Source organism: Pseudopipra pipra, chromosome 7 (assembly GCF_036250125.1).
Source record: "Pseudopipra pipra isolate bDixPip1 chromosome 7, bDixPip1.hap1, whole genome shotgun sequence".
In the NCBI taxonomy this organism is placed as follows: Eukaryota; Metazoa; Chordata; class Aves; order Passeriformes; family Pipridae; genus Pseudopipra; species Pseudopipra pipra.
In genome coordinates this window covers 19,912,750-19,940,596 of record NC_087555.1, presented here as the reverse complement: position 1 = coordinate 19,940,596, position 27,847 = coordinate 19,912,750, and the positions used below count along the sequence as shown (strand labels likewise).

The following is a 27,847-nucleotide window of genomic DNA, read 5'->3' as shown; positions in this document are numbered from 1 at the left end:
AGAGATAGCAACAACACTTCCAAAAAAACCCACTATAAATTTTAAATGCAAATTATAACTTTTCTATCCAAATTAAGTGATTCACCGTGTTAAAATAAATCTTTCAAAAAGACATTTTTCAGAGTGCTTGCCCCACCCTCTGGGCAACCAGCCCCACCTCGCCTGTTCCTGTCAGAAGCTGGCATGTCCATCTGGGCCTGCCTCTCCCCTGTGCCTCATTTTTCCCAATCACTCTTGAATGCCACAAAACAAACACCTTTGGTGCTTCTGATCACTCATATCACTCTCCCTCCTAGAAATTACAGAAAAATACTTTTTTTCTTGATGAGCCCTTTAGTTTGTTTTTGGTTTGTGTTTTTTTTTTAGTTTTGGTTTGTGGCTCCTATAAAAAATTGTAGGTAGATGTTTACATTGCAAAGTTGGACCACAGTGGATGGGCACTGAACCTGTCAGTCTCTCTGGCAGGCTGGAGTTAGAAACTAACTGAAAACCTTGTAATTTCAGCACTTTTATTAATTTGACATAAAGTCCCACATGCCTGTTGCCATGGCAAAAACAGGTCTTTTCCTTCAGTATAGCTAAATTGGCTTTTATTTGTATTTATTGATCAGATTGCATATCAAGCCAAGACTCTGTTTTGGTTAATTTACTAATTATAGTTTATAGTAGGGTGTGATGAAACACAGGTCTGCCTTTTTCTCTAGAGGGGCTGTTCTCAAAGTCTCTTCAACCCTGGGCCCCTGGGTTGCTTCCATGGCAAGACCTGTACGGGCTTTAGCAGGCATGAGGTACATCTGGCATGGCTGAGGTCCCAGGACAGGAAGGTGTGGGAGGGCAGGAAAACAGTGCCTCTGTGCCAAGGAGGGCAGATTTCCGTGAGGCCTCCAGAAGCAAGACTGGCCCTGCCTCTGATGTGCAACCGCCACAGACTACCCAGAGTGCTAGTCAGCTGCAGGTGCAGGAGGGCTGCAAAATCCCAGCAGAGTAAGGGATATTATAAAGAGAATGGTAATTTTAGTAAGTGTTGCAAGAGAAGGAAAGCCTGCCTTTGTGGTGGGTCTGCTATGCATGCATACATAAGCCATGGGAAAATTTTCTCGACCACCACGGCAGCTTCTTGTAACTCAAACAGGGAGCAATTTGTGTGCCTAAAAATATATAGAGCCATTTTAGATATCAGGACACTCACACAGGACTGAGACCCACCAGATGAGACCAGAAGAAACTGTACCATCAGCCAGAGGTTTTCCTTAAAGAAGGGATTCCCTGATACACGCAAATTGGCTTTACACACTTGCATTAAGGCAGCCAGCCAATCTTTCAGACAAGTCAGATAATTAATGGGCTACTGCAAGGTGAACTAAGATCTGAAATACACTGTCAGCTACTGTGCAGTCACATGCACATTCTCATTCTGTGAAGCATGTAAGATACTTCACTCCTCTTTCATTTAGGGATAAAAAGCTGAAAGTTCCCAACCACGAATAAACCTCACAGTATTCGTGTTCTGGAGTGCCATATAAAGACAGAAATAAAAATGTTAGTACAGCAAAAAATCCAACACTTTAAATAGTAGTAGTGATAATAATAATAATAATAATAATAATAATAATAATAATAATAATAATAATAATAATAATAATAATAATAATAATGTCTAATGCAATTAAATCCTGCCTTTGCAGGAGAGATATGAAAGTTTTTGGAGTTAAGGTTTGTTGCATTCAACCCAGACTGTCCAAAACAGCATTAAGTAATCCAGCAAAGATTATGAAAGAAAAGGAGGTGATATTAAGTTTCTCCCTGATACTAAAATGCAACTACAGAGAGGAGTATTTTCAGAAAGGTGAGGTAATGTCCAGACATTTGTGTCAAAAGAAGCAATACATTTGTCACTGAGAAAGCCTTGCAAAGTATCATTATATCTCCTAAGCATTCTGACTTTTGGAAAGACTGTGATGTGAAAAATTACTTTTCAAATGCATCTGCATCACAATATGACCATCCACACAAAATACTTCGTCTGGGAAGATTTATTCAAATCTTAGTTAAAGATTAATTATTCATGTTGGCTTGTAACTTTTGAGTGAACTCCCAAACAGAAAAGCTTTTATCTGCTGATGTAATCAATGTGCTCAATGTATTTTTCTGTCACTATTGTTTATTTACCTAGTAATCAAATAAGGATCAAGTCCCTTTGCTTCTGTTAGCCCCAGTGACGAAGCAGCCATTCTGAACCTGTTGATAGACACTTGCCAAGCCTGCTTGAACAGGGACTCATTGTCTTCCGATCCTTGGACTTTCTTGCTTCACATCAAGTCTTTCTAGAAGCTAAAGCTTTTCATCTTTCTCCACCAAGAGTACTCAATCAAAAGTGATTAGGGAAACAAACTATGAAATGACACTACCTACTCTGATCTTTATCTTTAGACATTTTGGTTTGGCTGGTTTAATTCAATCCCTGTCAGGCCACTAGTATACCTTCAGGTGCTGTGAGACACCAGCACTGGAAATGTTAACATTCGAAGGAAAATACAAACAGGATTTGGGATAGGGCACACTAGCTGTAAACACGTTATTTAAATTAGAAATGCAGGAAAAATATCAGCTGCCTAAAGTATTACTTCTCTATGGAGGACCAGATTCTGCTGACATTTGCTCTCCTGGGACCAGACACCTCATTTACTCAAATGCCAGCAACAAAAGCCAATGACTTCTGTAAATAAGCAAACCACAGTGTGCTCTGCTAAGACTAGCAGAACCTAACCTGTTCACAAGACTATGAGGCAGATGAGAACATATTTAGACATATGATTTTAAGGAGTAGAAAGGACTTCTCATGGAAAAGACCCTTGACTTCCACAAGGTCAGAACACACTGGGGAAAGCACCCACAGGACCCGGCTTTGGTTAGTTTGTTAGTTAGCTTCAGACATGCGCTTCAGAATTTTCACCTGTCCAGCAGGAATAGCATTAGCTTCTCAGTTTTCACTGGAGAACCAAATTTCCTTCCCCAATGTTAAGCTTCAAGCAATTTTTCTATGTCCTTTCTATGAGTCAGGGATCTCATTACAAAATACACCTAAGAAATCAATGGGAAATCAGGCAGTCAAGACTGTCTCATGATAAGCTAACAGAAAACTATATTTAGAGCTTACATTTTGCTTGTGGGATTTCTCTTCCAGTAAGCTCCCTCACATGTTATGTTCTAAGAGAGTTGGAGAATCCTTTGTGAAAAGGGAACTTATTGGGAAAATTCCCAATTTTGATATTTTCTGAGATGCTAAACTGGATCTATTCAGCTTTCTGAAATGACTTTCTGCAGTTCAAAAGTAGTTTGCTGAGAAAAAAAAATCAGTGGTAGAGAGAGAAAATTTCCTTTCACGTTTTTCTCTCCTACATTTGTATGGCAAAGGATTGCTACCCACAATAGTAGGACTCCAGACCTGACACTGATTGAGCGATGTCCCCCTGTGACAGGCTTTGCATGCTGGTGGAGTGCTGTTTTGTGGTCATTTCAACCACACCGCAGAGCCTACCACTAGAATCAGGCCAGACAGGGCTAGGCAGGCACTTCTGTCAGGCTTGTCCTGAAGAGCAAATCTTTACCAGCCACCTGTCGAATCCCCAAGTCTCCAGCAAGCAGGACACACTTGACTGCCCAGAGAGTGCTGAAAGTACAGTAACAACCAACACCACAGCTGAGGCTGGTGTGGCACTGAACAGTGGCAAAAGAAGCAAGAACTTCCAGGCCCAAGCCAAAAGAAGCAGGGAGAGAAACTGAAGGGGGAAGAGCTGCCCACCAAGCAAAGGATGATGTAACAATTCTGCAGCTCCTGACAGGGTAGTCAGACCAGGTGTCACCAGCCAGTCTGTGACAGGCTGCCATTGCCATGGTCCAATCAATTGTATGGGGCAAGATCACTTCCAGCTCCATCCTACCACCTTGCTTGGTTTCCCCAGTTTTAATTTCCTTCTCATTCAGTTAGTTTCAAATCAATTTTTACAAAGAAGCTTATTTATTCATTCTCCTGTTGAGAATGGTCTTTGCCCAAGCTTCCTTGCTTCGTGCAGCATCTGGCACTGCACAGCACTACGAGCAGAGAGACATGAAGAATGGGGAAAAGAAATTCTGCTGCCATGTTTATGCAGTAGTACTCAGAGCTGAATTAGAAGTGCCCATCAGACTCTGGGCCAAGGAGCAAGCAAACAAGTCTCCCAGCAATCATATGATAGCATCTGTGTCCATGCAAAGTGTAGAGCTTTTGTTTGCACAGTTTGTAGAATTCGAGGTTTTATTTGAGAAACATTGTAATTGGTTTGTTTCTAGTATCAAAAAGCTGCCCCTAAGCTAGTAAAAATAATTTCATCCCTGAAGGTTTTCACACACAAGGATGTCTCTTAAAAGATTAAGTCCTATCAACAATAACTCACACGCAAGAGAAAAGGTAGAGGTCTGAACCAAGCTCTGTTAAGTCAGTGGAAAGACTCCTGCTGCTTTCAAGACAATGCACAGATCAGCTAGTAGATTAGTTCCTTCCCAGCTCAGTAGATTAGTTCTCCTTAATGAGTCTTAACAGTCCCCCAGGCTCTGCAAATCACTATATATAGCCAGTAATGCTTATACAGCATTGGTAGAAGAAGCAGGCATAGAACATATTAATACCAAATACTAAGGTAGACACATCACAGCACAAAGTCATTATCAACAGCAGGCAGAGGGGCCCTGCTCCTCAGCCAATGTATGCCAGTTAGAAAGTACCACCAGACACAGAATTTACAGTGAGATGTTTTTGGAAACTATCACCATGCGGGTCTCGGTGCAGAAGTTTATGAGCAACTTGGGCTGTTTCTATGTTCTGACACTGGAAATGACTGGTGAAGGCAACTCGTGAGCACCTGGAGGTATAGACTGAGCTTGCAGATGTCTCCCCAGAATGTGAGTAGAACTCGTGTCTATTATTACAGTGAGCAGTACCTATTGCAGCTAAGAGAACAAATTAAGCTTTTTTTTTTCTAGTGCACAGACAAGAGAACATGCAGTCCTTTCCTTTCTAAAGTAATTTTAGCAATTGTTGCTTATCTAGGCACCTAAAATGTCCAAACAAAATGGTAACTCAGAATGCTCTTTCCAACATCTGGAATCTTTCCTTACTTCAATTTCCAATTACTGGGTCAGTCACCTAAGAGTTTAAAAGGTTTTGTTTTCCTGGGTCTTATACCAGTGCTGTGGTAAACATCTGAAGTGCAAGTCATACAAGGAAGATACAATTATGGTGAAAAATCAGCCCCTACTGTACTAGACTACATTCATCTCCCTGCAAAATGCTGTATAAGAGAGTTTGGAGATGTGTTTCTTTTAAGGTGACATATTAATGAAGATCTTAATTTATCTGTTGACTGCCAAACTGAATATACTGACATATTTACCCAGCATACGAAAAAGCACTCCTTTACCATGAAATGAAAGTGCAAAGCCCTGCACAATCAGGAATAGCTTACCTAAGACTGGAAATGTGATGTGTTTGTGCTGGTATATTTTTTCAATTCATTAACTAAAGACTAGGGGGCTTTTAGTTCTGTCAGGATGAATGATTAGTAAAGTTTGTGCTCCCTAGGCTCTGGAGAGCTGTTGGATGATCTCTCAGATCATTATCTGAAACATCTAAACCTTCTGCTCAGTGCTACATGAGTGCTGATTCTGAAGAACAACAGTCCTTAATTTCCCCTTGGCAGTTTTTCCTGCAGAGCAGTGACTTCTGGAAGTTTGCACTGCCTGCACAGTGGCGGATGAAGGAATCCAAAACACACCCAGACCCCAACTTTGCCCCACCCTGAGGTTCCTTGGCATGACTACCAAAGCAAACTTGCTGTAGGAGTAAACCAGTAACACCATCCTTCAATACAGGGTCTATGTGCTTCAGTTTCCTGTAGTGCAGAGAAGCAGAGGAATGCTGTACTTTGCAGTCATCTAAAAATCTTAAAGGGCTCTCAATGCTGTCAGGCTGCTTTCTCTAAAATCAATTGCTTTTATAACGGCACTCGTCTAGAAGTAAGAAGCCAAGTTCTATCCCAAGAGTTCTCAATTTGCCAGGCAAATATCAAAGTTTTGATGGAAAGTAGAATTTGCCTTCAGCTATTTACTGGCTACATTATTAATCAGAATTTAATATTTACGAAGATACATCAATAGTCTAGAAAATCATGCTGACATTTTCTCTGGAAACACACTCTTGGCCACTCCACGAAGCTATTTCAAAATCAATATGCCCCTGGAAGAAAAGTGGCTTTTTTAGTGCTTTACAATTAGCAAAAAAGAGATATTTTGGATAACGCTGTACATTCACAGAACTAGATGATTTTCTCAAAAGAAAACTTTAACTGAGACTATTTCTCCTGGTTCTGACCACAGACTCCTTCCAGCAGCAATAACATTATCTAGCAGAATATGTGGTGGCACAAGGCTACAGCAGAGCAAAACCCACCATGATGCTCAGGACTGAACTTTGACGTATTACCAGAGAAGGAGCACTAGTACTCCATGAAAACTAGGCAGTTAGGAATTACAGGCTTAGTAACACTGGCCCAGGACTGATAGAGAAAAGAGCAGTGGAAATTCCACACACAGTGCTGCCCTCTCAGCTGTCTCCCCTAGAGCTCTTTGTCTTACAGATCTTCTGTGGCAATTATTGCTACCTAAACACAGTGGCTAACACCAACCAGAGCAATTGCAGCTGTTTTTCCTACAGAAGGCAGGTAGGCATCCTGGCCAGACACTCCAGAACTTCTTCACAGAGCCCAGTTTCAAATTTAACCTTCTTTCCAGTAGTGCAAGTTCACTGCCCACTGCTTCCTCCCTACAGCACAGCCAAGGAAGGAAGATGTGATTTACAGCTCCTGTTTCCAGTTAGATTAATCTTTTACCCAAATCTCTAATTATTTTGTTTCATTTTATATTGGCACAAAGGCAAATTCAGTCCCAAAGTTATACATATCACAGCACTAGCTTGCTGTGATTTATAGGTGTGGTGTTACCAAAGCCTGCTGATAGTAAATCCTCCCTCTCTTTGTGTCTAGCTCTGCTCCAAATTCTAAATCAGCAATCAAAGGAAATGTCATTGCCTGGCACGTCACTGCAAATGGACTGGGGGTATCTATGATCAGCTGCTGCAACATTCTGTTTTCAGACCTTATTTTACAGCACAGAAGCTTGAATTATCCTCAGTGCTTTCACATAGTTTCAACGGCACTTTGTCAGAGCACACTCTGAGTCCTCTCAGAAAATAAACGTCACCAACAGAGTGCAACATTACAAAGATGATTCCCAAGTGCACACATTCAGGAACACTGCAATCCTTGTCAAACTTAATAGGGGCATTCACAGCAAAAAAGCCTAGTGTCTAAGTGAAGTACCTGAGCTAGAAGGCCAATTACATCAACTGCAAAACAACAGTGAGATGGGCTGCTAAAATAATCAGTGCAAGCACCCCAAAATTCAGTGGAAGCCCTCCTGTAGATGCAGTGGAAGGAGAAGCAAACTCTTACCTGTATATATTTGCTTAACTTCTTAAAATCAGAAAGCATTAGTCAATAACTCAGGAGTCCATATTGATGGCTACTGAGAAATTCAAATACATAAAATAAGATCATTAAGCAGCAATGAATGTTGTCACTGGTTATCCTTTGTTATCCTATGTGACTGACTTAATTATTTAATGAGAGTTCAATATTCATTCACTATCAGATTCTAAGATTCTTTCCATTCCTACTTGGTGAGGTAACAGCAAAGTTTAGAATCAGAATAAATGAACTCAGAAGGAATAAGAACAACGGACAGGGTCTACCAAATAGGCCTAATACATTGGTCCTCCTGTAATATTCATGTCTTGAGATAGCAAGAATGTTATGTAAAAAACAGCCTTTAAAAATCCCTCATTTTAAAGGTGAGATGTCTGCACCTCTACTCATATGTAGGTAACTAGAGCCTAGTTGGCTGCTTAGCACCTGCAAAAAAAGTTTCTCTTTAACCGAAAATGCTTATCAGATTTATTTGCTTTAATTAATTATTTTAGTTTAATTCTTGTACAAACCAAAACTACAAAAAGAAAACTAGTAATCAATTATGAAGATTCTAGATGGCAAGAACTGCATTCTACATTTATAACAAAATTTCATAATAAACAAACAATATCATCCCCAACGGTTAGGAAACCTTGTGTTTCCTCAGTGGCTCTTTTTTTTATTGAGGGCAACATCTCCATGCATTTCTACATTTCTTTATAAAACACACTTCCTATGTAATATATTCTGCTGTGCTGTGTATCAGTGTTAAACAGGCAATGAGTGACAGAAGACTCAAGCACTGCCTCAAAGTCTACCTTGTCTATGGGGTAAAGAGCAGATCACTCATCATCACACAACACAAGTCACACAACAAATTAGTCATCAGATCCACCACCACACCTTACACTTCTCTGGTTGTTCTTGGGGTCACTCTGCTTCCATGCTACAGATTAGAAAAGCAGCCTGGGTGGCACCATACAGGTGGTCAAAGAGAATTGTCCTTTTTCCCAGAGGAATTACTCTCTCCAGTATCAGCACAAATAATGACCAACGCCCACAAAAAACCCCAGACACTACTTAGAGAACTGATGCAGTCATACCTTTCAGTCTGAAATGTCCTTAGAGGACAGGGCTGACTAGAAAGATTGGTCAGCAAAGCGTGAAAACAGTGGAAATCTGTTGAAAAGAAAGACAGGGAAGGTTTTGCCAAGGCACATATTACTCATGGATCCCAATCACATTGTGCCAAAGCTTCTACCCCTGCTCTCCCCCAACATATAAGGGCTGCAGCCAGAAACAAAGCCCCTTACAGGAGTTGTGTCTCAGGAAGTTGAAGGATTAGCTAAGCACATTTGCTTCATTGCACTTCTACATCATTAACTTATTTGCTTGTAGCTTTCATTTTCAGACTCACTGCACATAGCAATTTTGGCTTCCATATTTTCTCTTATAATTTACTGGCTCATCAGAGACAGATACAGAGTGAGAAACCTGAGTGGAAAGCATGTCTTCATAACAGGCTGTGACACTGGACTTGGAAACTCCCTGGCTAAATGGCTTGACAAAAGGGGATTTTGTGTCATTGCTGCATGTGCCACAGAAAAAGGAGGCCAAGAGCTACAGTCCTGCTCTTCACCCTCACTGAAGACAGTGAATCTGAACTTAGCAGACTCCATTAGCATTGCCAGGGCTGTGGGGTTTGTGACTGAAGAGACAGCTGGCAAAGGTAAGTGGCAAGGCAACTTCCCAGAAAAATTATTCAATACAACCAAATCTGGTCTAGCTAAAAGTTCCATTCCCTCTCCACTCACTGCAGAGGCATTTTTCATCTTACTGATGAAACACATCCACTTTTCAGTTCTGTCATTTCTCAGTTCAGAGAGATTCCCTCCAGCAATGCTTCCCATTGCTTTCACCAACAGAGTGCCTAACAATCTTGTCTCTCAGTCTGTTAAAACCAGATCATTCCCAGGTATGTTTTTTAGACTCTTTTTGGTGCAGCTGAAGAATGTGGAAGGAAGGTGCTAACTGATACCAAAAAGAACTTTCTTGACAATAAAATCACCCCACTCAATTAAACACGGGCAGTGCAGGGATTCTGCAGCCCTCCTCTAGAAAGCAGAAGAGCATATTTTTGCATGGCTGAATATGTCTGATGCTTGCATTGTACACATTAATTGCACTGACTGTAACAATTAAACTCAATTTCAGCCAGTTTTCCTGGAGTTGTTACATAGGTAGCTCTCACTACTGCTATCATACACCTCTGAGCAGTCACGTAAAAGAGGAAGAGTTTGTCCTTGGATACCTATGAAACGTGTCAAAAAATAGGTGGCTTTGGCAAAGGGTGCTAAACAGATCTGCCTGGTAAATATATTCAACTGAGGCAATATGTGTTTCTTTATCTGCACTGACAGCTCAGACTAGACATTGCTAAAGGCCACAAAAGGGGATTCACACCAGTGCAACTACCAGCTGTAACACAGTTATACCAAATATTCAATAGGTTTATAAATTAATTAACTACCTAAACCAGCAAAACATATATCTTCTACCAGTAGGACTTTCTCCTCAAAGCTTGTAAAACACCGTTGACCTTGTCATGAATACTCCAGACCATTCTTGAATGCAGAGATTAAGAGCAAGGTAAACAAAATTATTAGCACTTACTTCCTCCAGCAGGCTCCTGCTTCCAGCTTGGGGAAAGCCACACGTTCTCAGTCAGGACAACCACTGCTGACACTGTCACTTCAGTCTGTGAAACTCTTTATGGAGGCTGAATGCTGGACTTTCAGCCTCTCCCCTCAGGCACAGGCTGTCCTCAGCAAACTCTTAGAAACGTCACTATTTATCTTAAGTTCCTCAAGTAATTTATAAAGGTAGTAAAGCAGTATTATCAATACACAGCGTTAAGCCAGTATCTTTAGAAGCATTGACTAATTCTACACATCTGGCTCAGACCTTTAGACCCCAAACCAGAAAAATTAGTCTCTCCACTTTTATGCAGACTCTTTCATTTTCACAATAACGTAAATGCATATTAGGAGCCTACATACTTGAGCGGATCTGGACAGTAAAGTCCAGTATGGTGGCCTATATCTCCAGCCAAAGTAGTTTTCCTTGAATACTTTATCCATGCTCTTTTAGAGTCATTGCCTAAGGCCTTCAGCAAATTTTACCAGGTATACAGAGTAGATCATAGCAAACCCCAGACAATTGTATTCATGTCACTGAGGGTTTTGCAGACTGTGTGCTTGCTTTCCAATGTATATATGATATTCCAGGGTAAGATATTGCCATATACTGAAATAAATGGTTTTGCAATCCTCTTAGGGCTTTTTGGCTTGGTGTGCAATCCTGAAGGAACAGCTCCTGTAGCACCCACTGACTGGCTGAGGATTGAAGACTTCCATTCAGTGCTGGATGTTAATCTGCTGGGATTGATTGAAATCACACTCAAGCTTCTGCCACTTCTGAAAAAAGCTGAGGGAAGAGTTGTCAATCTAATTAACGCCAGAGGCCTCATGGCTTTTGTAGGGGGTGGCTATAGTCTGTCCAAATGGGGCATGGAAGCTTTCTCTGACACTTTACGGTGAGTAGCCAGAAACACATGCATGAATCCAATAACAGATTCCAGACGTGCTGAGGAAGGGTGACTGTATGTTTGCCCCTCTTGATTTCTCTCTGGAAATCTTGGCTAAAGGGGAGAAGGAAAATAAGAGGATGTTGGTCACTTGTTTAGGATTTTAGTCTCCAGTACTATGAACAGACCCATCAGGGAACTGCACTGGGAAAAATTTTCATATCCTAGACAAGTTGTTAGCATGCAGCTTTCAGGCATGTGAATCCACTACTTACATGAAAGCAAATCCTGGTCAGGCACCCAAAGTTTCCCGGGGAAGCTGTACTTGCAGACTTTTTGCTCTAACCTTCACAACAATCTGAGCTGGGTGATTCCAGACAGCAACCACATTACCAAACGTAGTTGTAACTTCAGAAAATTAAGCTGAGCACCCTTCACTGAAGCCAGTTGTGCTGTACTGCCTCCAGAAGGCTAAGGCCCAGCCCAGGGAGTCAAGTCTTCACAAAGACTAGAAAAGCTGGTTTCAAACCATTATGAGAACACAGATAAAGAAAGTATATATCCCAAGGAAATAGAAAATAATGGCTAATGTACATGTGGTTCATCCCTTTGTATACTTTAGAATGCAGCTGCCTGGGTCTCTTGAGCTGTGCAGCAAGACAAAGAGGCCATTTGCACCTCAAAGGAGTTGTACAGAAACTCAGAATTACATAGAGGGAACTACACTACCAGAAAACACACTAACCTTTATTGCACTAACATTTAATCATTTAACCACAGCCCTTTAACCATAGGATGGAGAATAAAGTTCTAATACAACTGAAAATTTTTGCTCACTTTTACTTTTTCCCAGACATTTTAATAATCTGTTCCTGTAAACTAAAATGATGGAACAGTATTTGAAATAGTCAAAAGTTTTAGTATGATAATACATGAGTAAGATGCAGCTGGCTGCTGCATCCTTTTCACCAGTCCAACATAAACGACACAGAGAGCTGTGAATCTACTTGACACTCTTTTTTTTTTTTTTTTTTTAAATCTCATTTAATTGCCAGCTGTTGTTTTGCAGGACAGGAACACTGCTATGAGGCTAATTTGAACATCTCAAAATAATTCTGCCATTTGAAGATAAGAATATTCATTTGTGTGACAGACTTACCACTTATGTTTAATAGTTATGCCATTATTGGGTGGTTATTGGAGTTTTTACCCTTCCAGGATAGAGATGCAGCATTTTGGAGTGAAAGTAAGCATTGTTGAGCATGGTTTCTTTAAGGCAGGAGTAGTTAATTCAGATATCACCGAGAAATACCTCTTCAGACTTTGGAATGGACTGACTCCTGAGATCAGGGACTCCTACGGAGAAGAATACTTTGTTGAATGTAAGTAGAAAAAAAATTGTATGAAAGCTTAGGGGGGATATTATCAACATGTATAAATACCTGAATGGAGTGAGGATGACCAAGGACTGGCACAGGTTGCCCAGGGAGGTGACGGAGTCCCCAGTCTTTTGAGATATTCAAAAGCCATCTGGACATGATCCTGGGCAACCTGGTCTAGGTAACCCAGCTTGAGCAGGTGGGCTTGGTACCAGAGGCCCCTTTCAACTTCAACCTATGTGTGATTCTGTGAATATTTTCTGGACTTTGTTAACGCTCATCAAGAACCCCTCACGGACTGTTCTGGACTACATGTATGTTAGATGAGGCCTGAGCTATTAGTTCACACATAGATTGGTGAGATGTGAGGTCACACTACCTTCCTTAGTCCCTCAATACTTAGAGGTAGGATCCCAAGTGGGAATGAATTGCTATGCCCACATGCTAATTGGTCTGAAAAGTTGTGCTGTGTCACACTGCACTTACTGTACAGAACATCTGGCTCACAATATGGGTCAGGGAGGTTTGTGCTTACTGGGCTCCTGGGTGTTTTGCAGCCTTTCTGGTCTCTTGAGCCAGTAGTTTAAAGCAAGCCTGAAGCTGTAGCCAGACCTTTGAATACAAAGAATACTCTCACAGAGAATGTTGTGTATAAATGCTTTCAGGTTTATTTTCTTCTTTCCAGATGTAAAAGCACAAAGATCTTCAGTCAGAAGACTGTGTGACCATGATATTTCTAGTGTCATAAAATGCATGGAACATGCCCTGATAGCAAAGTACCCAAGGACACGATACAGAGCTGGATGGGATGCAAAGTTCTTTTGGCTGTTTCTCTCCTATGCCCCAAGCTGTTTATCTGACATGCTGTTGCGTATGATGTTTCCAGCTCCAGCAGACAGCGGGAGATCAGTTCCTGGAGTTCTAATTAATGTCTAGTATTAAAACAGTATCAGCTCTGCACAAATAAATACTAATTCTGTCAAAATCAGATGTCCTCTTTACCAGTTACTAGACTGTTTAAATTCCTTTCAGATGACACTTTCTCCATCCCCCACCCTTCCTTACCTGAAATTTCTGAGTTTACAGGTCGGCTTGTAAATCCAGTGTGTTTTTGAAGGCCATTTTTTATGCTCAGAAATGATACCTCTATAGAATCTGCATTCATAAAATATTCAGCTACAAAGCTAGTTGATACTATTCACACAATAAAAAAATTTTAAATAAGGAAAATAAAATCACTAGAAGAATCAGTTTTTCACATTGACTTCATCAACACATAGTGTTCTTGAAATAGAACAATGGTCTTTCAGAACACATACATGTACCTTACAGAATGTATTTAGTCAGATTTAGTCATCTATTTCACTGGCAGTTTGCTCATGGTCATATTCAGGAGTTGATAATCTTCAAAAGCTTCTAAGCACAAGACATGAAGTCAAACAATAACAAAGCCCAGCTAATGCAATATATTCCAAAAATTACAATTACAGTGTTTGACCACGTCTAATCACCTGATTATTCAATTGTGTAGAACAAAAACACAAACTTTTTTACAGATATGCAATTATGGGGAAAATCAAAATTCCATTGTACTATCCAAACAGCATATCCAAACACGTATTTTAAACTTCTTCCTAATATTAGTACAGTTTATGAGGAAAATACTAAAAATAATACGCCTTCACATTTCTTTCACCCTCAGTGTGCTCTGCAAATTAAAAGTATTATTATTTCACTTATCAGATGAAACAGGTCATTAGTGTATGCTATGGCAAATTCTTCCAAGTGTGCAAAGAGTGTGTTCAGAATGGCAGAACGTTAGCTGAGGTTCCTGTGCCTCTTGTACACTGTTTCTATCTGCTAAGCTGTTGGCCAGAGGTTCACAAACTGGTGTCCCTAAAGATATTAAAATTGAAGGGGTAAAGGTTTTATTTGCTAAAGTGCTGTGCTGGTGATTAATCATTAATGTGCAATTCAATTAAGCTTAGAAAAATACCTTGTGCAGGTCAGAACTCCAAACATAAGAAGTTTCATCACTGCGTGTAAGAGGGGGCACATGTGTAGGTTTGTACATGTGCAAGAAAAGGACAGAACGTAAAAAGTGTTAGCAACCTTTAAGCATTTCATTGAGGTTCTATTCTCTGGCAAATGGCTTCAAGAATAAATTTATTTTACTTCATTTCAAGATAAATACCTGATTAATATCTGGCCTGACAGCTATAAAGAGAATGTACATGAAAAAACTCAATGGCATAACCTAGCAGCCCTGTAGTTGCAGATTACAGAGAGTTGCTGAGATCTCTAAAAATCAGCCTTCTTTGAAAAAGAAAGTTCAGAATTCAAGAATTCAAGCAGGGACTGTCCTTCTAAGGGACAAGGAATACAAGTGAAAAATGAAGCTAGGAGTGGAATCTAAAGCTTCTGTTGAACGAAGTACCAAAACCTAAATTTTACATAAACAGAAGGGTACAGTGTGCTATGCTACCGAGAGGAAGAGTCCCAGCTGAAGTTTAGGAATCCTTCACCATCAGGTGTGTTAAACCTACAGACTCCTTACCTACACAGTAACTCAGGGATGGCTTTCATCCACATCTGAAAAGTTATGATTAATACAGGGGAAAAACACATCTCTGACATGGCTGACATAGTAGCAGTTTTCTCTAAGAGTGGTTCCAGAGTTTTCTGTTGACAAATACTATTCCCAAAACTTATACTCCTTTTTCTTGTGGTATGCAACTGCAGGCAAGACTTGTGGAAATGTCAGCCCTGCCTTCTACCTTTAAAAAAACATTGTGAACTCTTTCCTTAAGAACAGCAACCTGTTTCTCAAAGACATCCTTACAGATGTGTCTGTTGTGCTGCAGACTCCAAGGAATTTTCTACATTAAAGCATTCAGATATTAAAAAATGCCTTTAAAAAAACACATAATTTGCTTAAAGCTAAAAAAAAAAAAATCAAAGCATCAAATTCTGACCTCAGATATGAAAATTAATTGAACTAACATTTTAATTACTTACATTCATACTACCTTGAAGTCAGTATCTCAATAGTAAGAGTTTCCTGTTTCAAGGGCCAGTTTACTGAATGAGTGTAATGGGGCAGTTTTCACACTTACAGAGATGTCAGTACCAAGACATCTTATATCACGAACTTTAGACATTTGTGTGAAGCATGAAGCCCTATTCCTATTTGACTTGATCTAAAGCACTGGTGTTTCCATCTCAGAGTGCACTGAAGTCTCCTCAACTGAAAAAAGTACATAAAGCCTTGACATGAATTATGGAATAAGAATGTGATAAAATAATAAATTTATTAGATTTATTCAGCAGCATCATTTTACAGTTGTCTTTTCTAATCAAAGTATGTTACAAAGTAATTACAAGCATTCTAATTAGAAATAGTATATATTTTGAGAATTTAGATATAAAACAATCAAATAGCAGAAGTCTCAATTATTATAACTTTAGGAATCTTTTATATGAGTAGCTAGCCAGGAGTACTGAAGAATATGTTCCTGTAATTAGGTTTCCTAAAATGGTTCATGTTGTGGGAACTATCCTGGCTAATTAATAGAAGAGCTACTAAGATCAACAGTATGTTCTGATGGAAGGTTATAGAAACAACCAGATAACTACAAAGACTGCACTAGTAGAAATTGTTTCCCTTTCTATTCATGTCCACCTTAGGAAATAAATAGTCAATAAAATTAAATTTTCACATTAAAAAAAAAACCTGAATAATTTCTTAAATGAACCAGTATCTTTCATATTTTGCTGTTTGGAAATAAGCCATTACAGAAATCTAGCTACTTCATTTAGTAGCACAAATTACTTCCACAGACTCCAGCCAAGAACAGAGCTATTCCATTGATGAGCAAGAGAAAAATCTCATTAAGTAGTCATAGCACTAAAATCTAAATACATCCAATCTTTTTAGGAAGACTATTAATGGAATGGTGTTAATTAGAACCTAGGAGAAAAGTATGTGCCTTATAGATCGAGAGGAAATTATCTCAGGCAGTTAAAATATTGTAAGAACAACATTTTCCACAGGTAACTATTCAGCATAATGATGCTGTATTGACTCTTCCATCTTTTGTTTGACACAAGATAAACAGAGACATCCTTTTTTACGTACAGTAGTATATAAAAGGGTGGTAAAGATGCCCAGAGCACCAGGAGAAGTTTTAAAAGGTGCTGTTACAAAAGGTATACTCTAAATACCCTGTATATCAGTAATGTTCCTATATTTGCCTTGTTTGGTTCTTTTTTTAGTTTTAAGCACTTATATAATTAATTTATCCCTAAATATATGACCAATTCCATACAAATTTCTACTAGCAACATCACTGAACAACATAATCTTAGAAAAATTTACAAATGTACAATATATTTATAACATTACTTTCAGACAGCTTCAGTGCAAAGATATACATATAGTACATCATGATAATTGTTCACAAAAATAGAAATTGGCATTTGTCAAAAAACAAGGCATAGTTTCAATGTACATCTCCAGCCAGTGGCTAAGAGATGTGTATGTTTTTATAAAGCATTTGAATGTGAACCTTACTCTTCTGTTTATAAAAAATATATGTGCAAATGGATGTGTCTAATTTTCCCTAAATCAGTTACCTAGTTATACCACAGAGTCCTCTTTAACAAGATTAGCGGTGTCTTTAAATGTATCCTCTGTTGCTGTGTAAGCTAATGGTTGGTCTCTCTTCAGAATAATCTTGGGAGGCAGTGAAGGAGAAGGGGTAGGGATATTTTCTGTGTCCTGTTGCCGTTCCTTTTCCATCTGAAACAATAATCATAAAATCCAAGTTTATATTCTAACGCATCATATATCCAACCTTAATTTTCAGAAAAGTTAAATAAATATTCCTAAAGTCAAATGTCACTGTCACTGACATTACACTGTCAGTGTAAGTTATTTCTTCAAATCACCACCTGTAACAAAATCAAACGCTAAATTCACCTCACGTAGTACAGCTAAGTAAATACAATATTACAAGTTACTCTGGAACTTCTATTTTAATGCTTAGAGTCAGGAGTAGTTTGATATGTCTTTATGCACATGCAGGAGTGTAGATACTGTTTGTAAGTGCTACATTCATTGGGGAAATGAATCTCCGGCTTTCTGAACTCTCTCACATTGTTCAAGCATTAGAAACCTAAATTCTTCACAAAAGGCAGACAGTTTTAAGTCATGTGACTTTTGGAAGGAGGTTCTTAAGTCACTTAGGCTATTTGGAAATTTTAAGCTGTAAGATGAAAAGGGCTGGAATTACTGGTTCAAGTCAGTAGAACTCCAAAACTTCACGCCCAAGCCTGGGGGGAATTCCTTCAGCACACATACCACCTGTTGGCACACTACCTGAAAAGAACTGTCTCACCCAACCATATGGGTAAGAAAATAAGGCTGTTGTAGAAACAAGGCTGCAGTGCACAGAGCTATTGAATTTTTGTGCAGTGCTGAAGCCAGGACTGAGAGGACAGAAATAGACACTTCACTCCTGGTGCAGAAGAACACCCTCCCAATTGTGCTGGGTCCTGGATCTGTGCCAGAATGCACCAGCAAGCTGAAACCAGTCCCTGAGATCCCAGAGCAGGAGCGGACCACAGTGTTCAGGCTGGGAATGCAGGGAAGTGGGGAATGCAGCTGTGCTGCCTAGCTGAGCCTGCTCAACATCTCATTTTGCAGGAGGCTTAGTAACTTTTCTCACAATTACTTCAGTCCTACCCTAACCTGGACTGGAATTTCTGTGCTGTTTCACATAGCAGCAGAATCTACCCATAATCTTTATTCTATGAGAGCAAGAACAAAGTCTAGCAATATGTTATCTGGAAAATAGAATTATTCAATATTTAACAATACCTCTGCATATATTGGGTTTTCAAAATTAGTGTTTTGTTTCATTTTTCTCTTGAAGAAACGCCACTTTGATTCCTGAAACATAAAAATTATTAGAACTTTACACATTTTTTCTGATAATTTCTCTGGAAACTGCCTTTATAGTTGTTGGATTTCATTTGCACTGACTGCTAAAGCAGTGATTTCAGCTGGATGTTCTTACATTACCATGTTGTAATTCTAAGCATAGGACCCAACTTTCTTTTCTGCTAGATAACCAGTTATTGTTATCTTACCTAAAGCAGCATTCACACAAGACTAGGCAATAAAAATGACTAAATTAATTCATGGAAGTCTATCATTCCAGACATGTATATCAAAGAAGAAAAACTGTCTTGAAAACAACACAAGAGGGACGTGAAACTACAACAGGTTGACAGAGTTGTCATTTCAAAGCTCATCAGAGGTGCCTTTAGGGCACAATGTATGAAAACAGTCCTGTAAACAAGCCATCACCAGCTCATTCAGATGGATTTTAAGATACAAAAATGTATCTTCCATGAATCAGTAATAATCTAGATGAGGCAATACTTCAATCTTGATTGCTAAAATGTCCCGCAAGAACACACAGAAAAAGTGTCTTAAATGTCCTTGCTAGCTCTTTTAAATATGGATAAAATTACAAGTACCTGCCCTCAAAATGTAGTACAACAAACAGTGAAAAAACCCTCTCTATTCCAATCTGTTCACTTTAAAATAGCTACGTAGGCCAGGAAGAAGATGGGGTTTAATCTAAATAGACCCTTATTGTGTGCTTTAGGCAACCCTGTGCTTGTGATGCTTTTCTCTTATCGAACTGTTCCTGACCAGCTGTTGTAAATCTTGTAAATATGGTACAGTTAGCTGGACTTGATGCAGATGATGTGCCAAGCCCATGGCATTATTTAAAGAGAACTGAAACTGTACTGCAGCTTCCCTAACAATTCAGTTTTGCTGATCTGGAGCAGAAAACAAACAAGGCAGCCTTAGAGTATCTCTATTTCTTACCTGAGGTGCATCTGTACTCTGAGGGGTTTCCTTTGGAGTAGTAGATATCACAGAGGCATACACAGGATTTTCAAAATTTTCATTTTCCTCACTGCCAGCTGCTGCTACCTGTAGGAGAAGAAGGAGAATCAACATTCTTCAAAGAAGAAAAGAAGGTCATAAAGGAAAATGAAAGGTGAAAGTCAAGCCTAAGTTTCTCTTACAAGTGTTGGCCGAACAACTGTAACTGCACCAGCTGTGCTGGCTCCGCCATCTCTGGTTGTGTACATTGGATTTTCAAATGTGATTGGCTGTTTCCCTGACTCCACTGCAAAGTTTTCATTCTATGAAAGAAAAGAAAAACAACAACTACTGCAGTGCAGTAAACACTTCCATCCTCCTAGGAATTCATTTATAGTCAAATTTTTCATCTTGGGGAACAACACATGTTTACTTTCATATAGGCTTAGACAAAACCTAGTGTCTGTTAAAATCATAGCATCAGTTTACCATCCATTATTTTACTCCCTGACTTAGCACCCTGGACCACTGGTTGTTCCAATATTACCCCATTTCCTAGCTGGACAAAAAACCCCCCACATTTCAATACTTGACTCAAAGTATTTTATGGCGAGGAAAGATCAAATCACAGCTTCAACAGAGAAGAGATATCAAAGGAAGCATAATCACTAAATAAATATTTTAATTTAGAGACTTCAGAATGACATACAAACTAATAAGCAGTAGCTTATTAGAATGAAATTCATGCATTTTGTCCCAGCAAGAAGATTGCTATAGTTTTTGAGACAAAGCAGTAAGCACATCCTCTTAATTAGTGCCATTCAGGGCTAGCCAGCTATGAATCAACAGGTAGAAGGGTAATGAAAACAAAACCCCACCCAGACTCACTTGTCCTCCTTCTTGTTACAGCCCCATCAAAGAACTAGCAAGGAATAAGACAGGAATAGTTCCATCAGCCAGTTTCTTAAACCTGCCTCATTTTTACAAACCCCTGCTCCATGCCACAAGAATTCATGCGTTATGCTATCAGAGTATACGGTTTTACCACACAGTAAATTCTTGTCAGCTCCCTCAAATTGGCCTAGCTCTGCTAAAACAGCCACACTGAAAAACATCCCTCTAACATCTACTCATGCATATATGACGTTAAAATTTTAGGAGGCACATCTCACAGTTCTTCACTTCAGTACACCAGACCCTTTGAATTCTCTCAGTGAACTACACAATTTTTTGTTTACTCTGAATACATAGGGAGAATTAATGCCACTTAAGTAGAAATAGTCTGTATCCAGAGCTGTTATTGGCAATGTATAAACTGCATTGGTTGAACTTCAGTACATCAATGCTAGGCCAGAAAATGCAAAGTACAGTAAAGTTTTCCAGGCATGAAAAAGATCTGAGGTAATATACAAGCCTAAAGCTATTTTCCCAGTATTTACCAAAACATTCATATGGTTGTTTCCTTACACAAGCTGCCTAGTTTTAACAAAGCCTGTGTTTCTTCATCTAGACAGAGGTCATATATGTATATTATGAGCTTATCTTCTCTAGCTGTCTCATTTCATATTAATTTACCGTCAGTTAGGTTTGTAATTTAAAAGTTTATGGAGTTTCCAGAGTATACTTTACAGCAAGTGCTTACTATTCAAACATACCTCTGATCTGTTTCCTACAAGCAAAAATCTGTAGAACAATGTTCTTCTTATGGTAAACATGGGAATACTTTTTCCAGTGAAAAACTATACAGTATATAAAACACAAGGATCTGCTATTTCTCAGGTGTCCTTAACAAAACATGTATGAAGTAGAGTTACACTTTATGATGTCCCCATAACTATTAAACATGATTTGTTTAAACTTCATAAATTAAAAAACTGCTGAATTTAGAACTTGCTGCACAAACTAGTGTATCCTGTGGTTAGGCTTGAGTTTTACCTCTGAATTTTCTAACATACCATCCGTATTTGAAAACCAGACATTTTAACATGTTCTGTGGAAGACAAAGGCCCTCAAAAAATTCTCTGTCACAATGCTGTCATTTCTCTATTCATTCCCTGCATATTCCATGAATATGCTGAAAGAGAAGAGGGGGTAATTGACTTAATTTCTACCATATAAATCTTGGGAAAAGTCACATTATTTTGAAGAACATCTTTCATTTGTCCTTGCCTTCAAATCTATTTCAGGAAACTATCGATCATTGTTCACATCTTTTTCTAGAATACATGTATCATTTCACTGTCATTTTTACATAAAAGGTTCCCCTCTATCAGCCAATAATTACACTAAAAGGACACAAATTAAAGAAATTATTTGAGAACTAAACCTTACCATTTGCATTGCTCTGTCTATAGCAGAATCTCCCCCAAAGCCAGAGACTCCTATGTCCATGCTCACATCTGCTCCAGATCGGAAAGTTACCCCATTGCCATTTTCATTAGATTTTACAAGACTGCTTAAACTACAAAAAAACCCCAAACAAACCAAAACAAAATAAAGAAAGAAGAGGTTACACAGAAAGAAGGCTTATAATACAGATTTTTCTACTTGTTCTTCTAAGTAATTTTTGCTGGCTATAAGCAAGCTAGCAAGGGCACCAGAATTTGGATTCCTTTATTAGTTCAACTGGTTTTTTAAAAAAATCAAATAATTTAAAATATATTTTCTTCATCTTCCTTTGATTTAAACCATCAAATATTTCACAAAGCTGGTTTTCACTGGACAGTATGACTGTCAGCAGAGTAGATATTGTCTCAGGCATTGGAAACAGCTGGAAGTTCACTACACATGCACCATACTTTTAAACAGATGAATACAGTGTTGCGGATGAGCTCAGGAGTTCTATGTTAAAAGATCTCTTTGCCAGAATCTTCTTCTGACGAAGTTTTTTTAAAAAGCAAAACATGTAACTATGGTCTTTTGTATCTTTTTCAACTGAATATCTAGTTCCAGATCTGGTAAACAGTCTTCTATATTGATCATTATTTAAAAGCAAATTTAGAATGTAGAAGTGTTTTACAACAGTCCCTTTTTACACAATAATGATCAGCTATGATATTGCTTGAATCAAAAATCTACTGGAACTGCTGCAACACTGCACTTCCTATATTCCACCAGAATGGGCACACAGCAAACAAACCGGATTTTTCAGAAATATTTAGAAACAAACATACATTTTCAGTTCATACACATTCCAGCTCTGAAAGCCTTCAAAACATACCTTGGTAGTTTGGGAAGCGCTGGTAAAAGGGAGCCTGTTCGTCTGTAGTTAAAAAAGCCTCCAACCGCTAATACTCCAATTATTATGATCAGTATGACTGTCAGCAACACTGCTACTGCTGCTATCAAAGACAGAAGAATAAGCAAACATTCAAGCAAACATAGTTCAGTGCAAAAAAGGGCCCAGAGAATTAGAAGCTTGACCCCGAACAGGTATCATGGTGAGATATTATACATTCTTTAGCTCAAATATCAAGGGTAATATATACTTGAATCTTACTTGTTCCAGGAGGGACTCCTTTTGACAATCCTATTTCACAATAATTCCCAGTGTATCCATAAGAACATCTGTAAACGTAAGAAGGACAACTGACTGAATAGCTTTTATGAAGTTAGGGATATCAGCTTTATTATTATATTCTACGTGCCATAGATTTTAAATCCATGTTCAGTAATTATATATTTCACTGACTGCAAATACAGTATGTCTGCTATATTCACAGAATTAAAAGTGGAAATAAAAAGTGCTGAGTCAGAAAACCAGGCACTGAAGTCAAAAGATTTGGTTTCAGTGGAGCATTGGTGGCACCTGCTGGCTGTTCCAAGCTACATTTATTGAGCAGTACTTATCCATTGCTATAGTTTTTTGGTATAGCATTTTATTAGAATTTGCAGTGGTTTGCCTTCCTTTGGGTTTTTGGATTTGGTGTCTTGAGGATTTTCTTCCACAAACTGATGCATTTACATTACTTATTTGTTGATATTTTTATGTATGTGTGTTTTTCCGTGGTTGTTACAAACATGCTCCGGCAGACGTATGACATGTTCTGAAGTGTGTCCAACACATTTCAAAGAGTTAAGTGTTTTGTGACATTAAATCAGCACAGTCTGACCCAGGACTACCCTAACAACATACGGACTTACTTGCATTTTGGGAGACTGCTTTCATCTATATAGCAAGTTCCTCCATTCATGCACCTGCAAGCTGGTGGCATTGTGGGAGGGGATTCAATAGCTGCAAAAGCCAAAAGCCACACATGCATTGGCAAGACATCCTCAACAAAATAAGTACTACCAATAGATCATTTTATTTTTCTCTACAGAACTTGCATATGCAAACTCACTGGCTACTTTTCAGAACTTTTGTTTTCAATAGCACATGTGTTTGTTGCTCTTATCTCTATTTTTCCGCCAAAACAGCTTATTTAAATTGAAGTAAAACCTGTTCTCAGAAAATAACAACTTACTCAGCAGAAAGTAGGCATAGTCAACTCAAGAGCTGTACGTCTGCTCCCTTTACTTTGCTCCTACAATACAGCCCACCACCACCCTTCAAACTCCTCCATTCAGAAAGCAGCAATGCTTTATCTGTTTTGTCCATCCAGCCTGCCGGATGTTGCACAGAGAAGGCCACACGGGAATGCATTTACTTATTAGGGAAAGCACAGAATGGAAATGCACATACAGGAAGAGCATTATTCTAATGATGAAGCAAGTGAAAAAAAAAATAGTATTAGCCTTCAGTAAGGGCTCAGGATATGTTCTCAGAAAAGTGCAGTTAATACAGGAAAAGCTCTGGATCTTAGCCATCAATATAGGCTATAAATTAAGGATGGACTTTGGCAATCTATCTTACATGGATAAGTTAGATCATAACACTTTTGTACCAAAATTTTTATCAGCCAGAGGTAGAGGAAGTCTGTTGCTACAATGTTCCTTAGAGGTGAAACTCTCTTAAAGTAAACGGAGTACAAAAAAGGCAAATGCAGAGGTTTTACAGGCTGTTTCTCAGCAGCTGCAATATGAAGAAAGGGCCAAATAAACCAAATGTATATAGAAAAGCTATGTTTGGTCAGTACACAGGCACAGTTTTCTTAATTCCTACATGTTTTATGTAAATCAGTTTCAGCAAAGAATATCAGTGTCCTCAGAGCAATAAACAGCAATTAGCAAATGCAATCAACAGTGTTATTGATCCCTAATTTAAACACACATTGCATACTTCCATTCATTATTACATATAATTAGCTCCGCTTTCTGCAGCTCACACCATGTGGCAATAGGAAAAATCATTAACAATTATTAAGAAAATGTAATTTAGAGGTAAGGTAGTGTAAAAAGTTATGACATTTTCTCTTTGAGTGCAAAAAGAATATAATTCAGAGAATATTAACCATAGGAAAGATGCCAGACATAATGTTATAAATCGTAATATATTAAAGATGTTGCAAAGACAAGTACAAGGACATCTGGCTACCACCCACATCACTGTAAGCTAAGAATGCAGACTCTCAGCCAGAGAGAAATAGAAATCCTGCAGTGTTATGCTCTTTCTTCTCAGTGAAGGCTGAGAAGTTCCATTTGATTGGTGCTCCTAGAAGCACTGTGAGAGCTTTGCTGCAATGCAACAACCAAGCACAGAATTCTAGTTCTTAAAAGGCTTTCCAGAGTATGCTAATTATCTAGAAGTTATCTCTGTCCAAACTCTGAGTTTTGTAAGCTTTAAGTTTCTATTATATTCTATTATACTGATTAAACAATACCTTTTACCAAATAGTAAATAAAATTGTTAAGAATAAGTTATAAGAAATTCTTAGTTCTGAAATAAGCGCATTTAAAAAAAAAGAAAAAAAAAGAAAATATTTTGGAATTTCAAAACAAAAATCAGAAACCATGACCAATTTTGTAGCTGGGTCTGGTGTGGCTGGAGTAATATACCTATATCCATTTTACAAATGACATGCAAAGAGATTAAAGGAAATGCACAAGATGACCACAAATCAGTGATGACTGAGAATAAAAGCCAGATGTCCTGACTTACCAGTATCTATTAGATCATCCTTCCATATTTCTAATTCAGTAATGCATGTGCATTCCTAAAGAAAAGCTTCTTTTGCTTTCATATCCAGTTTGAGAAATTATTCTACCTGCATCACACTCTGTGCTGCTGCCTTCTATGAACCGAGTTCCTTGAGGACACGAGCAGGTGTACCCTCCTGGTCTCAGCAAGCAGAGATGGCTGCAGACATCTTTACAAGGATTAGGCACTGGAAAAGTGATAAAGACATTTGAAGAGCAATGCAGCATAATCCAGAGGTGAGGCAGGGCAATTCCATTGTCAGTAGTGTCAACAACACACACCAAAAATCTAAACAAGTCCGGATCCAGTTTTTAAAAGAACTGATGTCCAAATATCACATTTGTACCAAAACCTTCTCTCTGCCTTTTCTTACATTCTTAAGGGAGAGACAATGACTGTTGGGAGCCAGTGTAGCACCAAGAAGACACTGAATATCCCCAAGCAACAAGGAGCTTTCTGATTGTGAAAGCTAGAATGCCTTTAATGAGGGGTATGCTGGAGGCTCCTCCAGACATTCTACTCTGTGATTATTGTGGACATGCTATAGCAGGACACCCTGCCTAAGTAGGGGTAAAACAGTTCACACTTTACTTTGCAAAAGTTATCAGTGATTGATGGAGAAGAGGGTTTACACTGCTTTTGGTGCTGACGAATGCTAAAACCAACCTGACTCAACAAATCCCAAAATTAAACCTTCTGAGGCTGTGAAAAACAATGGTGTGGATATGGCAAAGTTACTGATAAAGGAACTGAAAAGTTACAGTACTGATAACTTATCTAAAGGCTGCTGAGCTGGTATAGCTAGTCTAGAAATATATGATTGACAGTCAATCACTTTGTACTATAAAGACACAGTTCCACTTTTTAACAGCAGGGTCTTCCAATGTACTCCTTCTAGGAGTGTGTGTGGAGATTCCTCCTTTGAGTGGAGAGGTCCTTCCAAGTTACTACTCAAGGCTGAGTGAAAAGACTTTTACCCATGGTCATTGGTATGGATAAGCAACATCAAGCTCTACTTTATAATTATTAATCTAGCTTTGAAATTATTATTTTAATAAATAGTGTTCTATACTAGTAGTTATAGTTATGACTACCTATACTGTATAGTAAATAATTCTGATTAAATTATTTTATTATAATCATTATAACTATTATCATCAATTTAAATAAATATTTTATTCATATTTGGTTTGCCATCCTAAATCCTGCAGGATGAAGTCATATAAAGATTCAATTATGCCTATATAATCCTTTACACATAAACTATTGACAAGTCCAGGATAAGGATTGGAGCAGCCACACCTAGATTCCTTTCTGAGAAGGAGTTTAGAAAGAAAGGGGGTCCTTTCTGAGCCTTATGACTCAATGGGAGGGTGTCCTGATAAACTTTACCTGAAGCTTCCATTCTGCCCACAACCCATGTCAAAGCTGAAATATCCCCCTCAGAGGCAGTATTAAACAGCCAGCACTTTGCCAGGATAAATGCATATTGTAACTGCCATCTCTATGACAACTCCAAGATGGAGAGGAAAAAGAGAAAGGACAAGGTCATAACTTAGAACTAAGGGACTCGAAAGAGCAGTGTGTGGTGTTCCACTGTTGATTTAATTTTGCACGTGCAGAAAATACTTGCCAGCCTCTATTTAATTTTTAGGTTTTCAGAAACTAGTATTATCACATACTGATAGACACATTATCAGAAGATTATAAGCTCTTTGAATACATCGATACCAACTTTGATCTCATAGCAAAGCAAGGCTCACTGGGATCCTGATTACCCACCTGACTGGTTGTATCTGTGCTGGTGATAGATGCGCACTTGAGTAAGCCAGGGATTCACGGTCAGCACTTTCACTTTTTCTCCATTTCCAAATTTATCTTTCTTCCAGACTTCTCCTCGTTCTTTAGCTATCCAATATAAATGGCCTTCAAAGACATCAAGGCTGTATGGACTGCCTACTTCTCAAAGGAACCAAACAATAGACCGTCAGCAAGCAAATCTCCAGCAGGAGTGACAAAACTGCTGTTCTTCAGCTTAAATATATTATCTCATCATTTCATTTTAAGACATTTGCAGCTATATATTTACAACCTTATGTGCCTGACCTCTTCAAGTCCCTGGTCCTGCAGACTACTGAATTACATACTTTAAAAAAGCAAGAAGCCGATTTTCCACATTGTCTTCTATTAGGGTCATGTAAATTACCCTCAGGGAGTCTAGTTACCAGGCATCATGAGCTCTGAACCTGGTGTGCCATTTATCCCTCTACAAAGAAGAAAACACTACCAAGACTTACTCTTCGAAAAGCTCCCAAATCTAGCCCCACTTGTGAAGCCCAA

At 38.7% G+C, this 27,847-nt stretch overlaps 3 protein-coding genes across 5 annotated transcripts in view; 1 reads left to right on the top strand and 2 right to left on the bottom strand.

Annotated features, from left to right (window-relative positions):
- ABCB11 (ATP binding cassette subfamily B member 11) overlaps window positions 1–10,902 on the bottom strand; it is a 54,500-nt gene extending 43,598 nt beyond the window's left edge. For both annotated transcript variants that reach the window (XM_064660953.1, XM_064660958.1), the window contains exon 1: window positions 10,233–10,902. The gene's annotated coding sequence lies outside the window, so the exon portion shown is untranslated. The remainder of the gene's footprint in view (window positions 1–10,232) is intronic.
- On the top strand, window positions 800–13,514 carry DHRS9 (dehydrogenase/reductase 9). The gene is made up of 6 exons (XM_064662044.1): window positions 800–984; window positions 1,686–1,713; window positions 8,958–9,288; window positions 10,896–11,154; window positions 12,364–12,527; window positions 13,210–13,514. Exons 1-6 carry the CDS (start codon window positions 800–802, stop codon window positions 13,458–13,460), a joined length of 1,218 nt encoding a protein of 405 aa, XP_064518114.1. The 3' UTR covers window positions 13,461–13,514.
- Window positions 13,515–15,802: 2,288 nt separating this feature from the next.
- Window positions 15,803–27,847, bottom strand: part of LRP2 (LDL receptor related protein 2) — a 116,875-nt gene continuing 104,830 nt past the window's right edge. Inside the window, exons 70-79 of one of the 2 annotated variants that reach the window (XM_064660950.1) lie at window positions 27,290–27,466; window positions 25,575–25,694; window positions 23,572–23,662; window positions 22,928–22,995; window positions 22,649–22,769; window positions 21,760–21,889; window positions 19,632–19,751; window positions 19,429–19,536; window positions 18,406–18,477; window positions 15,803–17,325 (exon numbers count right to left, since the gene is read on the bottom strand). In XM_064660950.1, the coding sequence (XP_064517020.1) occupies window positions 17,164–17,325; window positions 18,406–18,477; window positions 19,429–19,536; window positions 19,632–19,751; window positions 21,760–21,889; window positions 22,649–22,769; window positions 22,928–22,995; window positions 23,572–23,662; window positions 25,575–25,694; window positions 27,290–27,466 (1,169 nt within the window). In that variant the 3' untranslated portion in view covers window positions 15,803–17,163. The remainder of the gene's footprint in view (window positions 17,326–18,405; window positions 18,478–19,428; window positions 19,537–19,631; window positions 19,752–21,759; window positions 21,890–22,648; window positions 22,770–22,927; window positions 22,996–23,571; window positions 23,663–25,574; window positions 25,695–27,289; window positions 27,467–27,847) is intronic. The other variant, XM_064660951.1, reaches the window with a different exon arrangement.

Excerpts from the sequence above, each read along its gene's own strand:
- DHRS9 (XM_064662044.1), top strand. The coding sequence starts at position 800 with ATGGCTGAGGTCCCAGGACAGGAAGGTGTGGGAGGGCAGGAAAACAGT. Across the intron at positions 1,714-8,957 it reads TGAAAGTTTTTGGAGTTAAG|CTTTCATTTTCAGACTCACT; the intron begins GTTTGTTGCATT and ends ATTTGCTTGTAG. Across the intron at positions 9,289-10,895 it reads TGAAGAGACAGCTGGCAAAG|GGCTTTTTGGCTTGGTGTGC; the intron begins GTAAGTGGCAAG and ends CAATCCTCTTAG.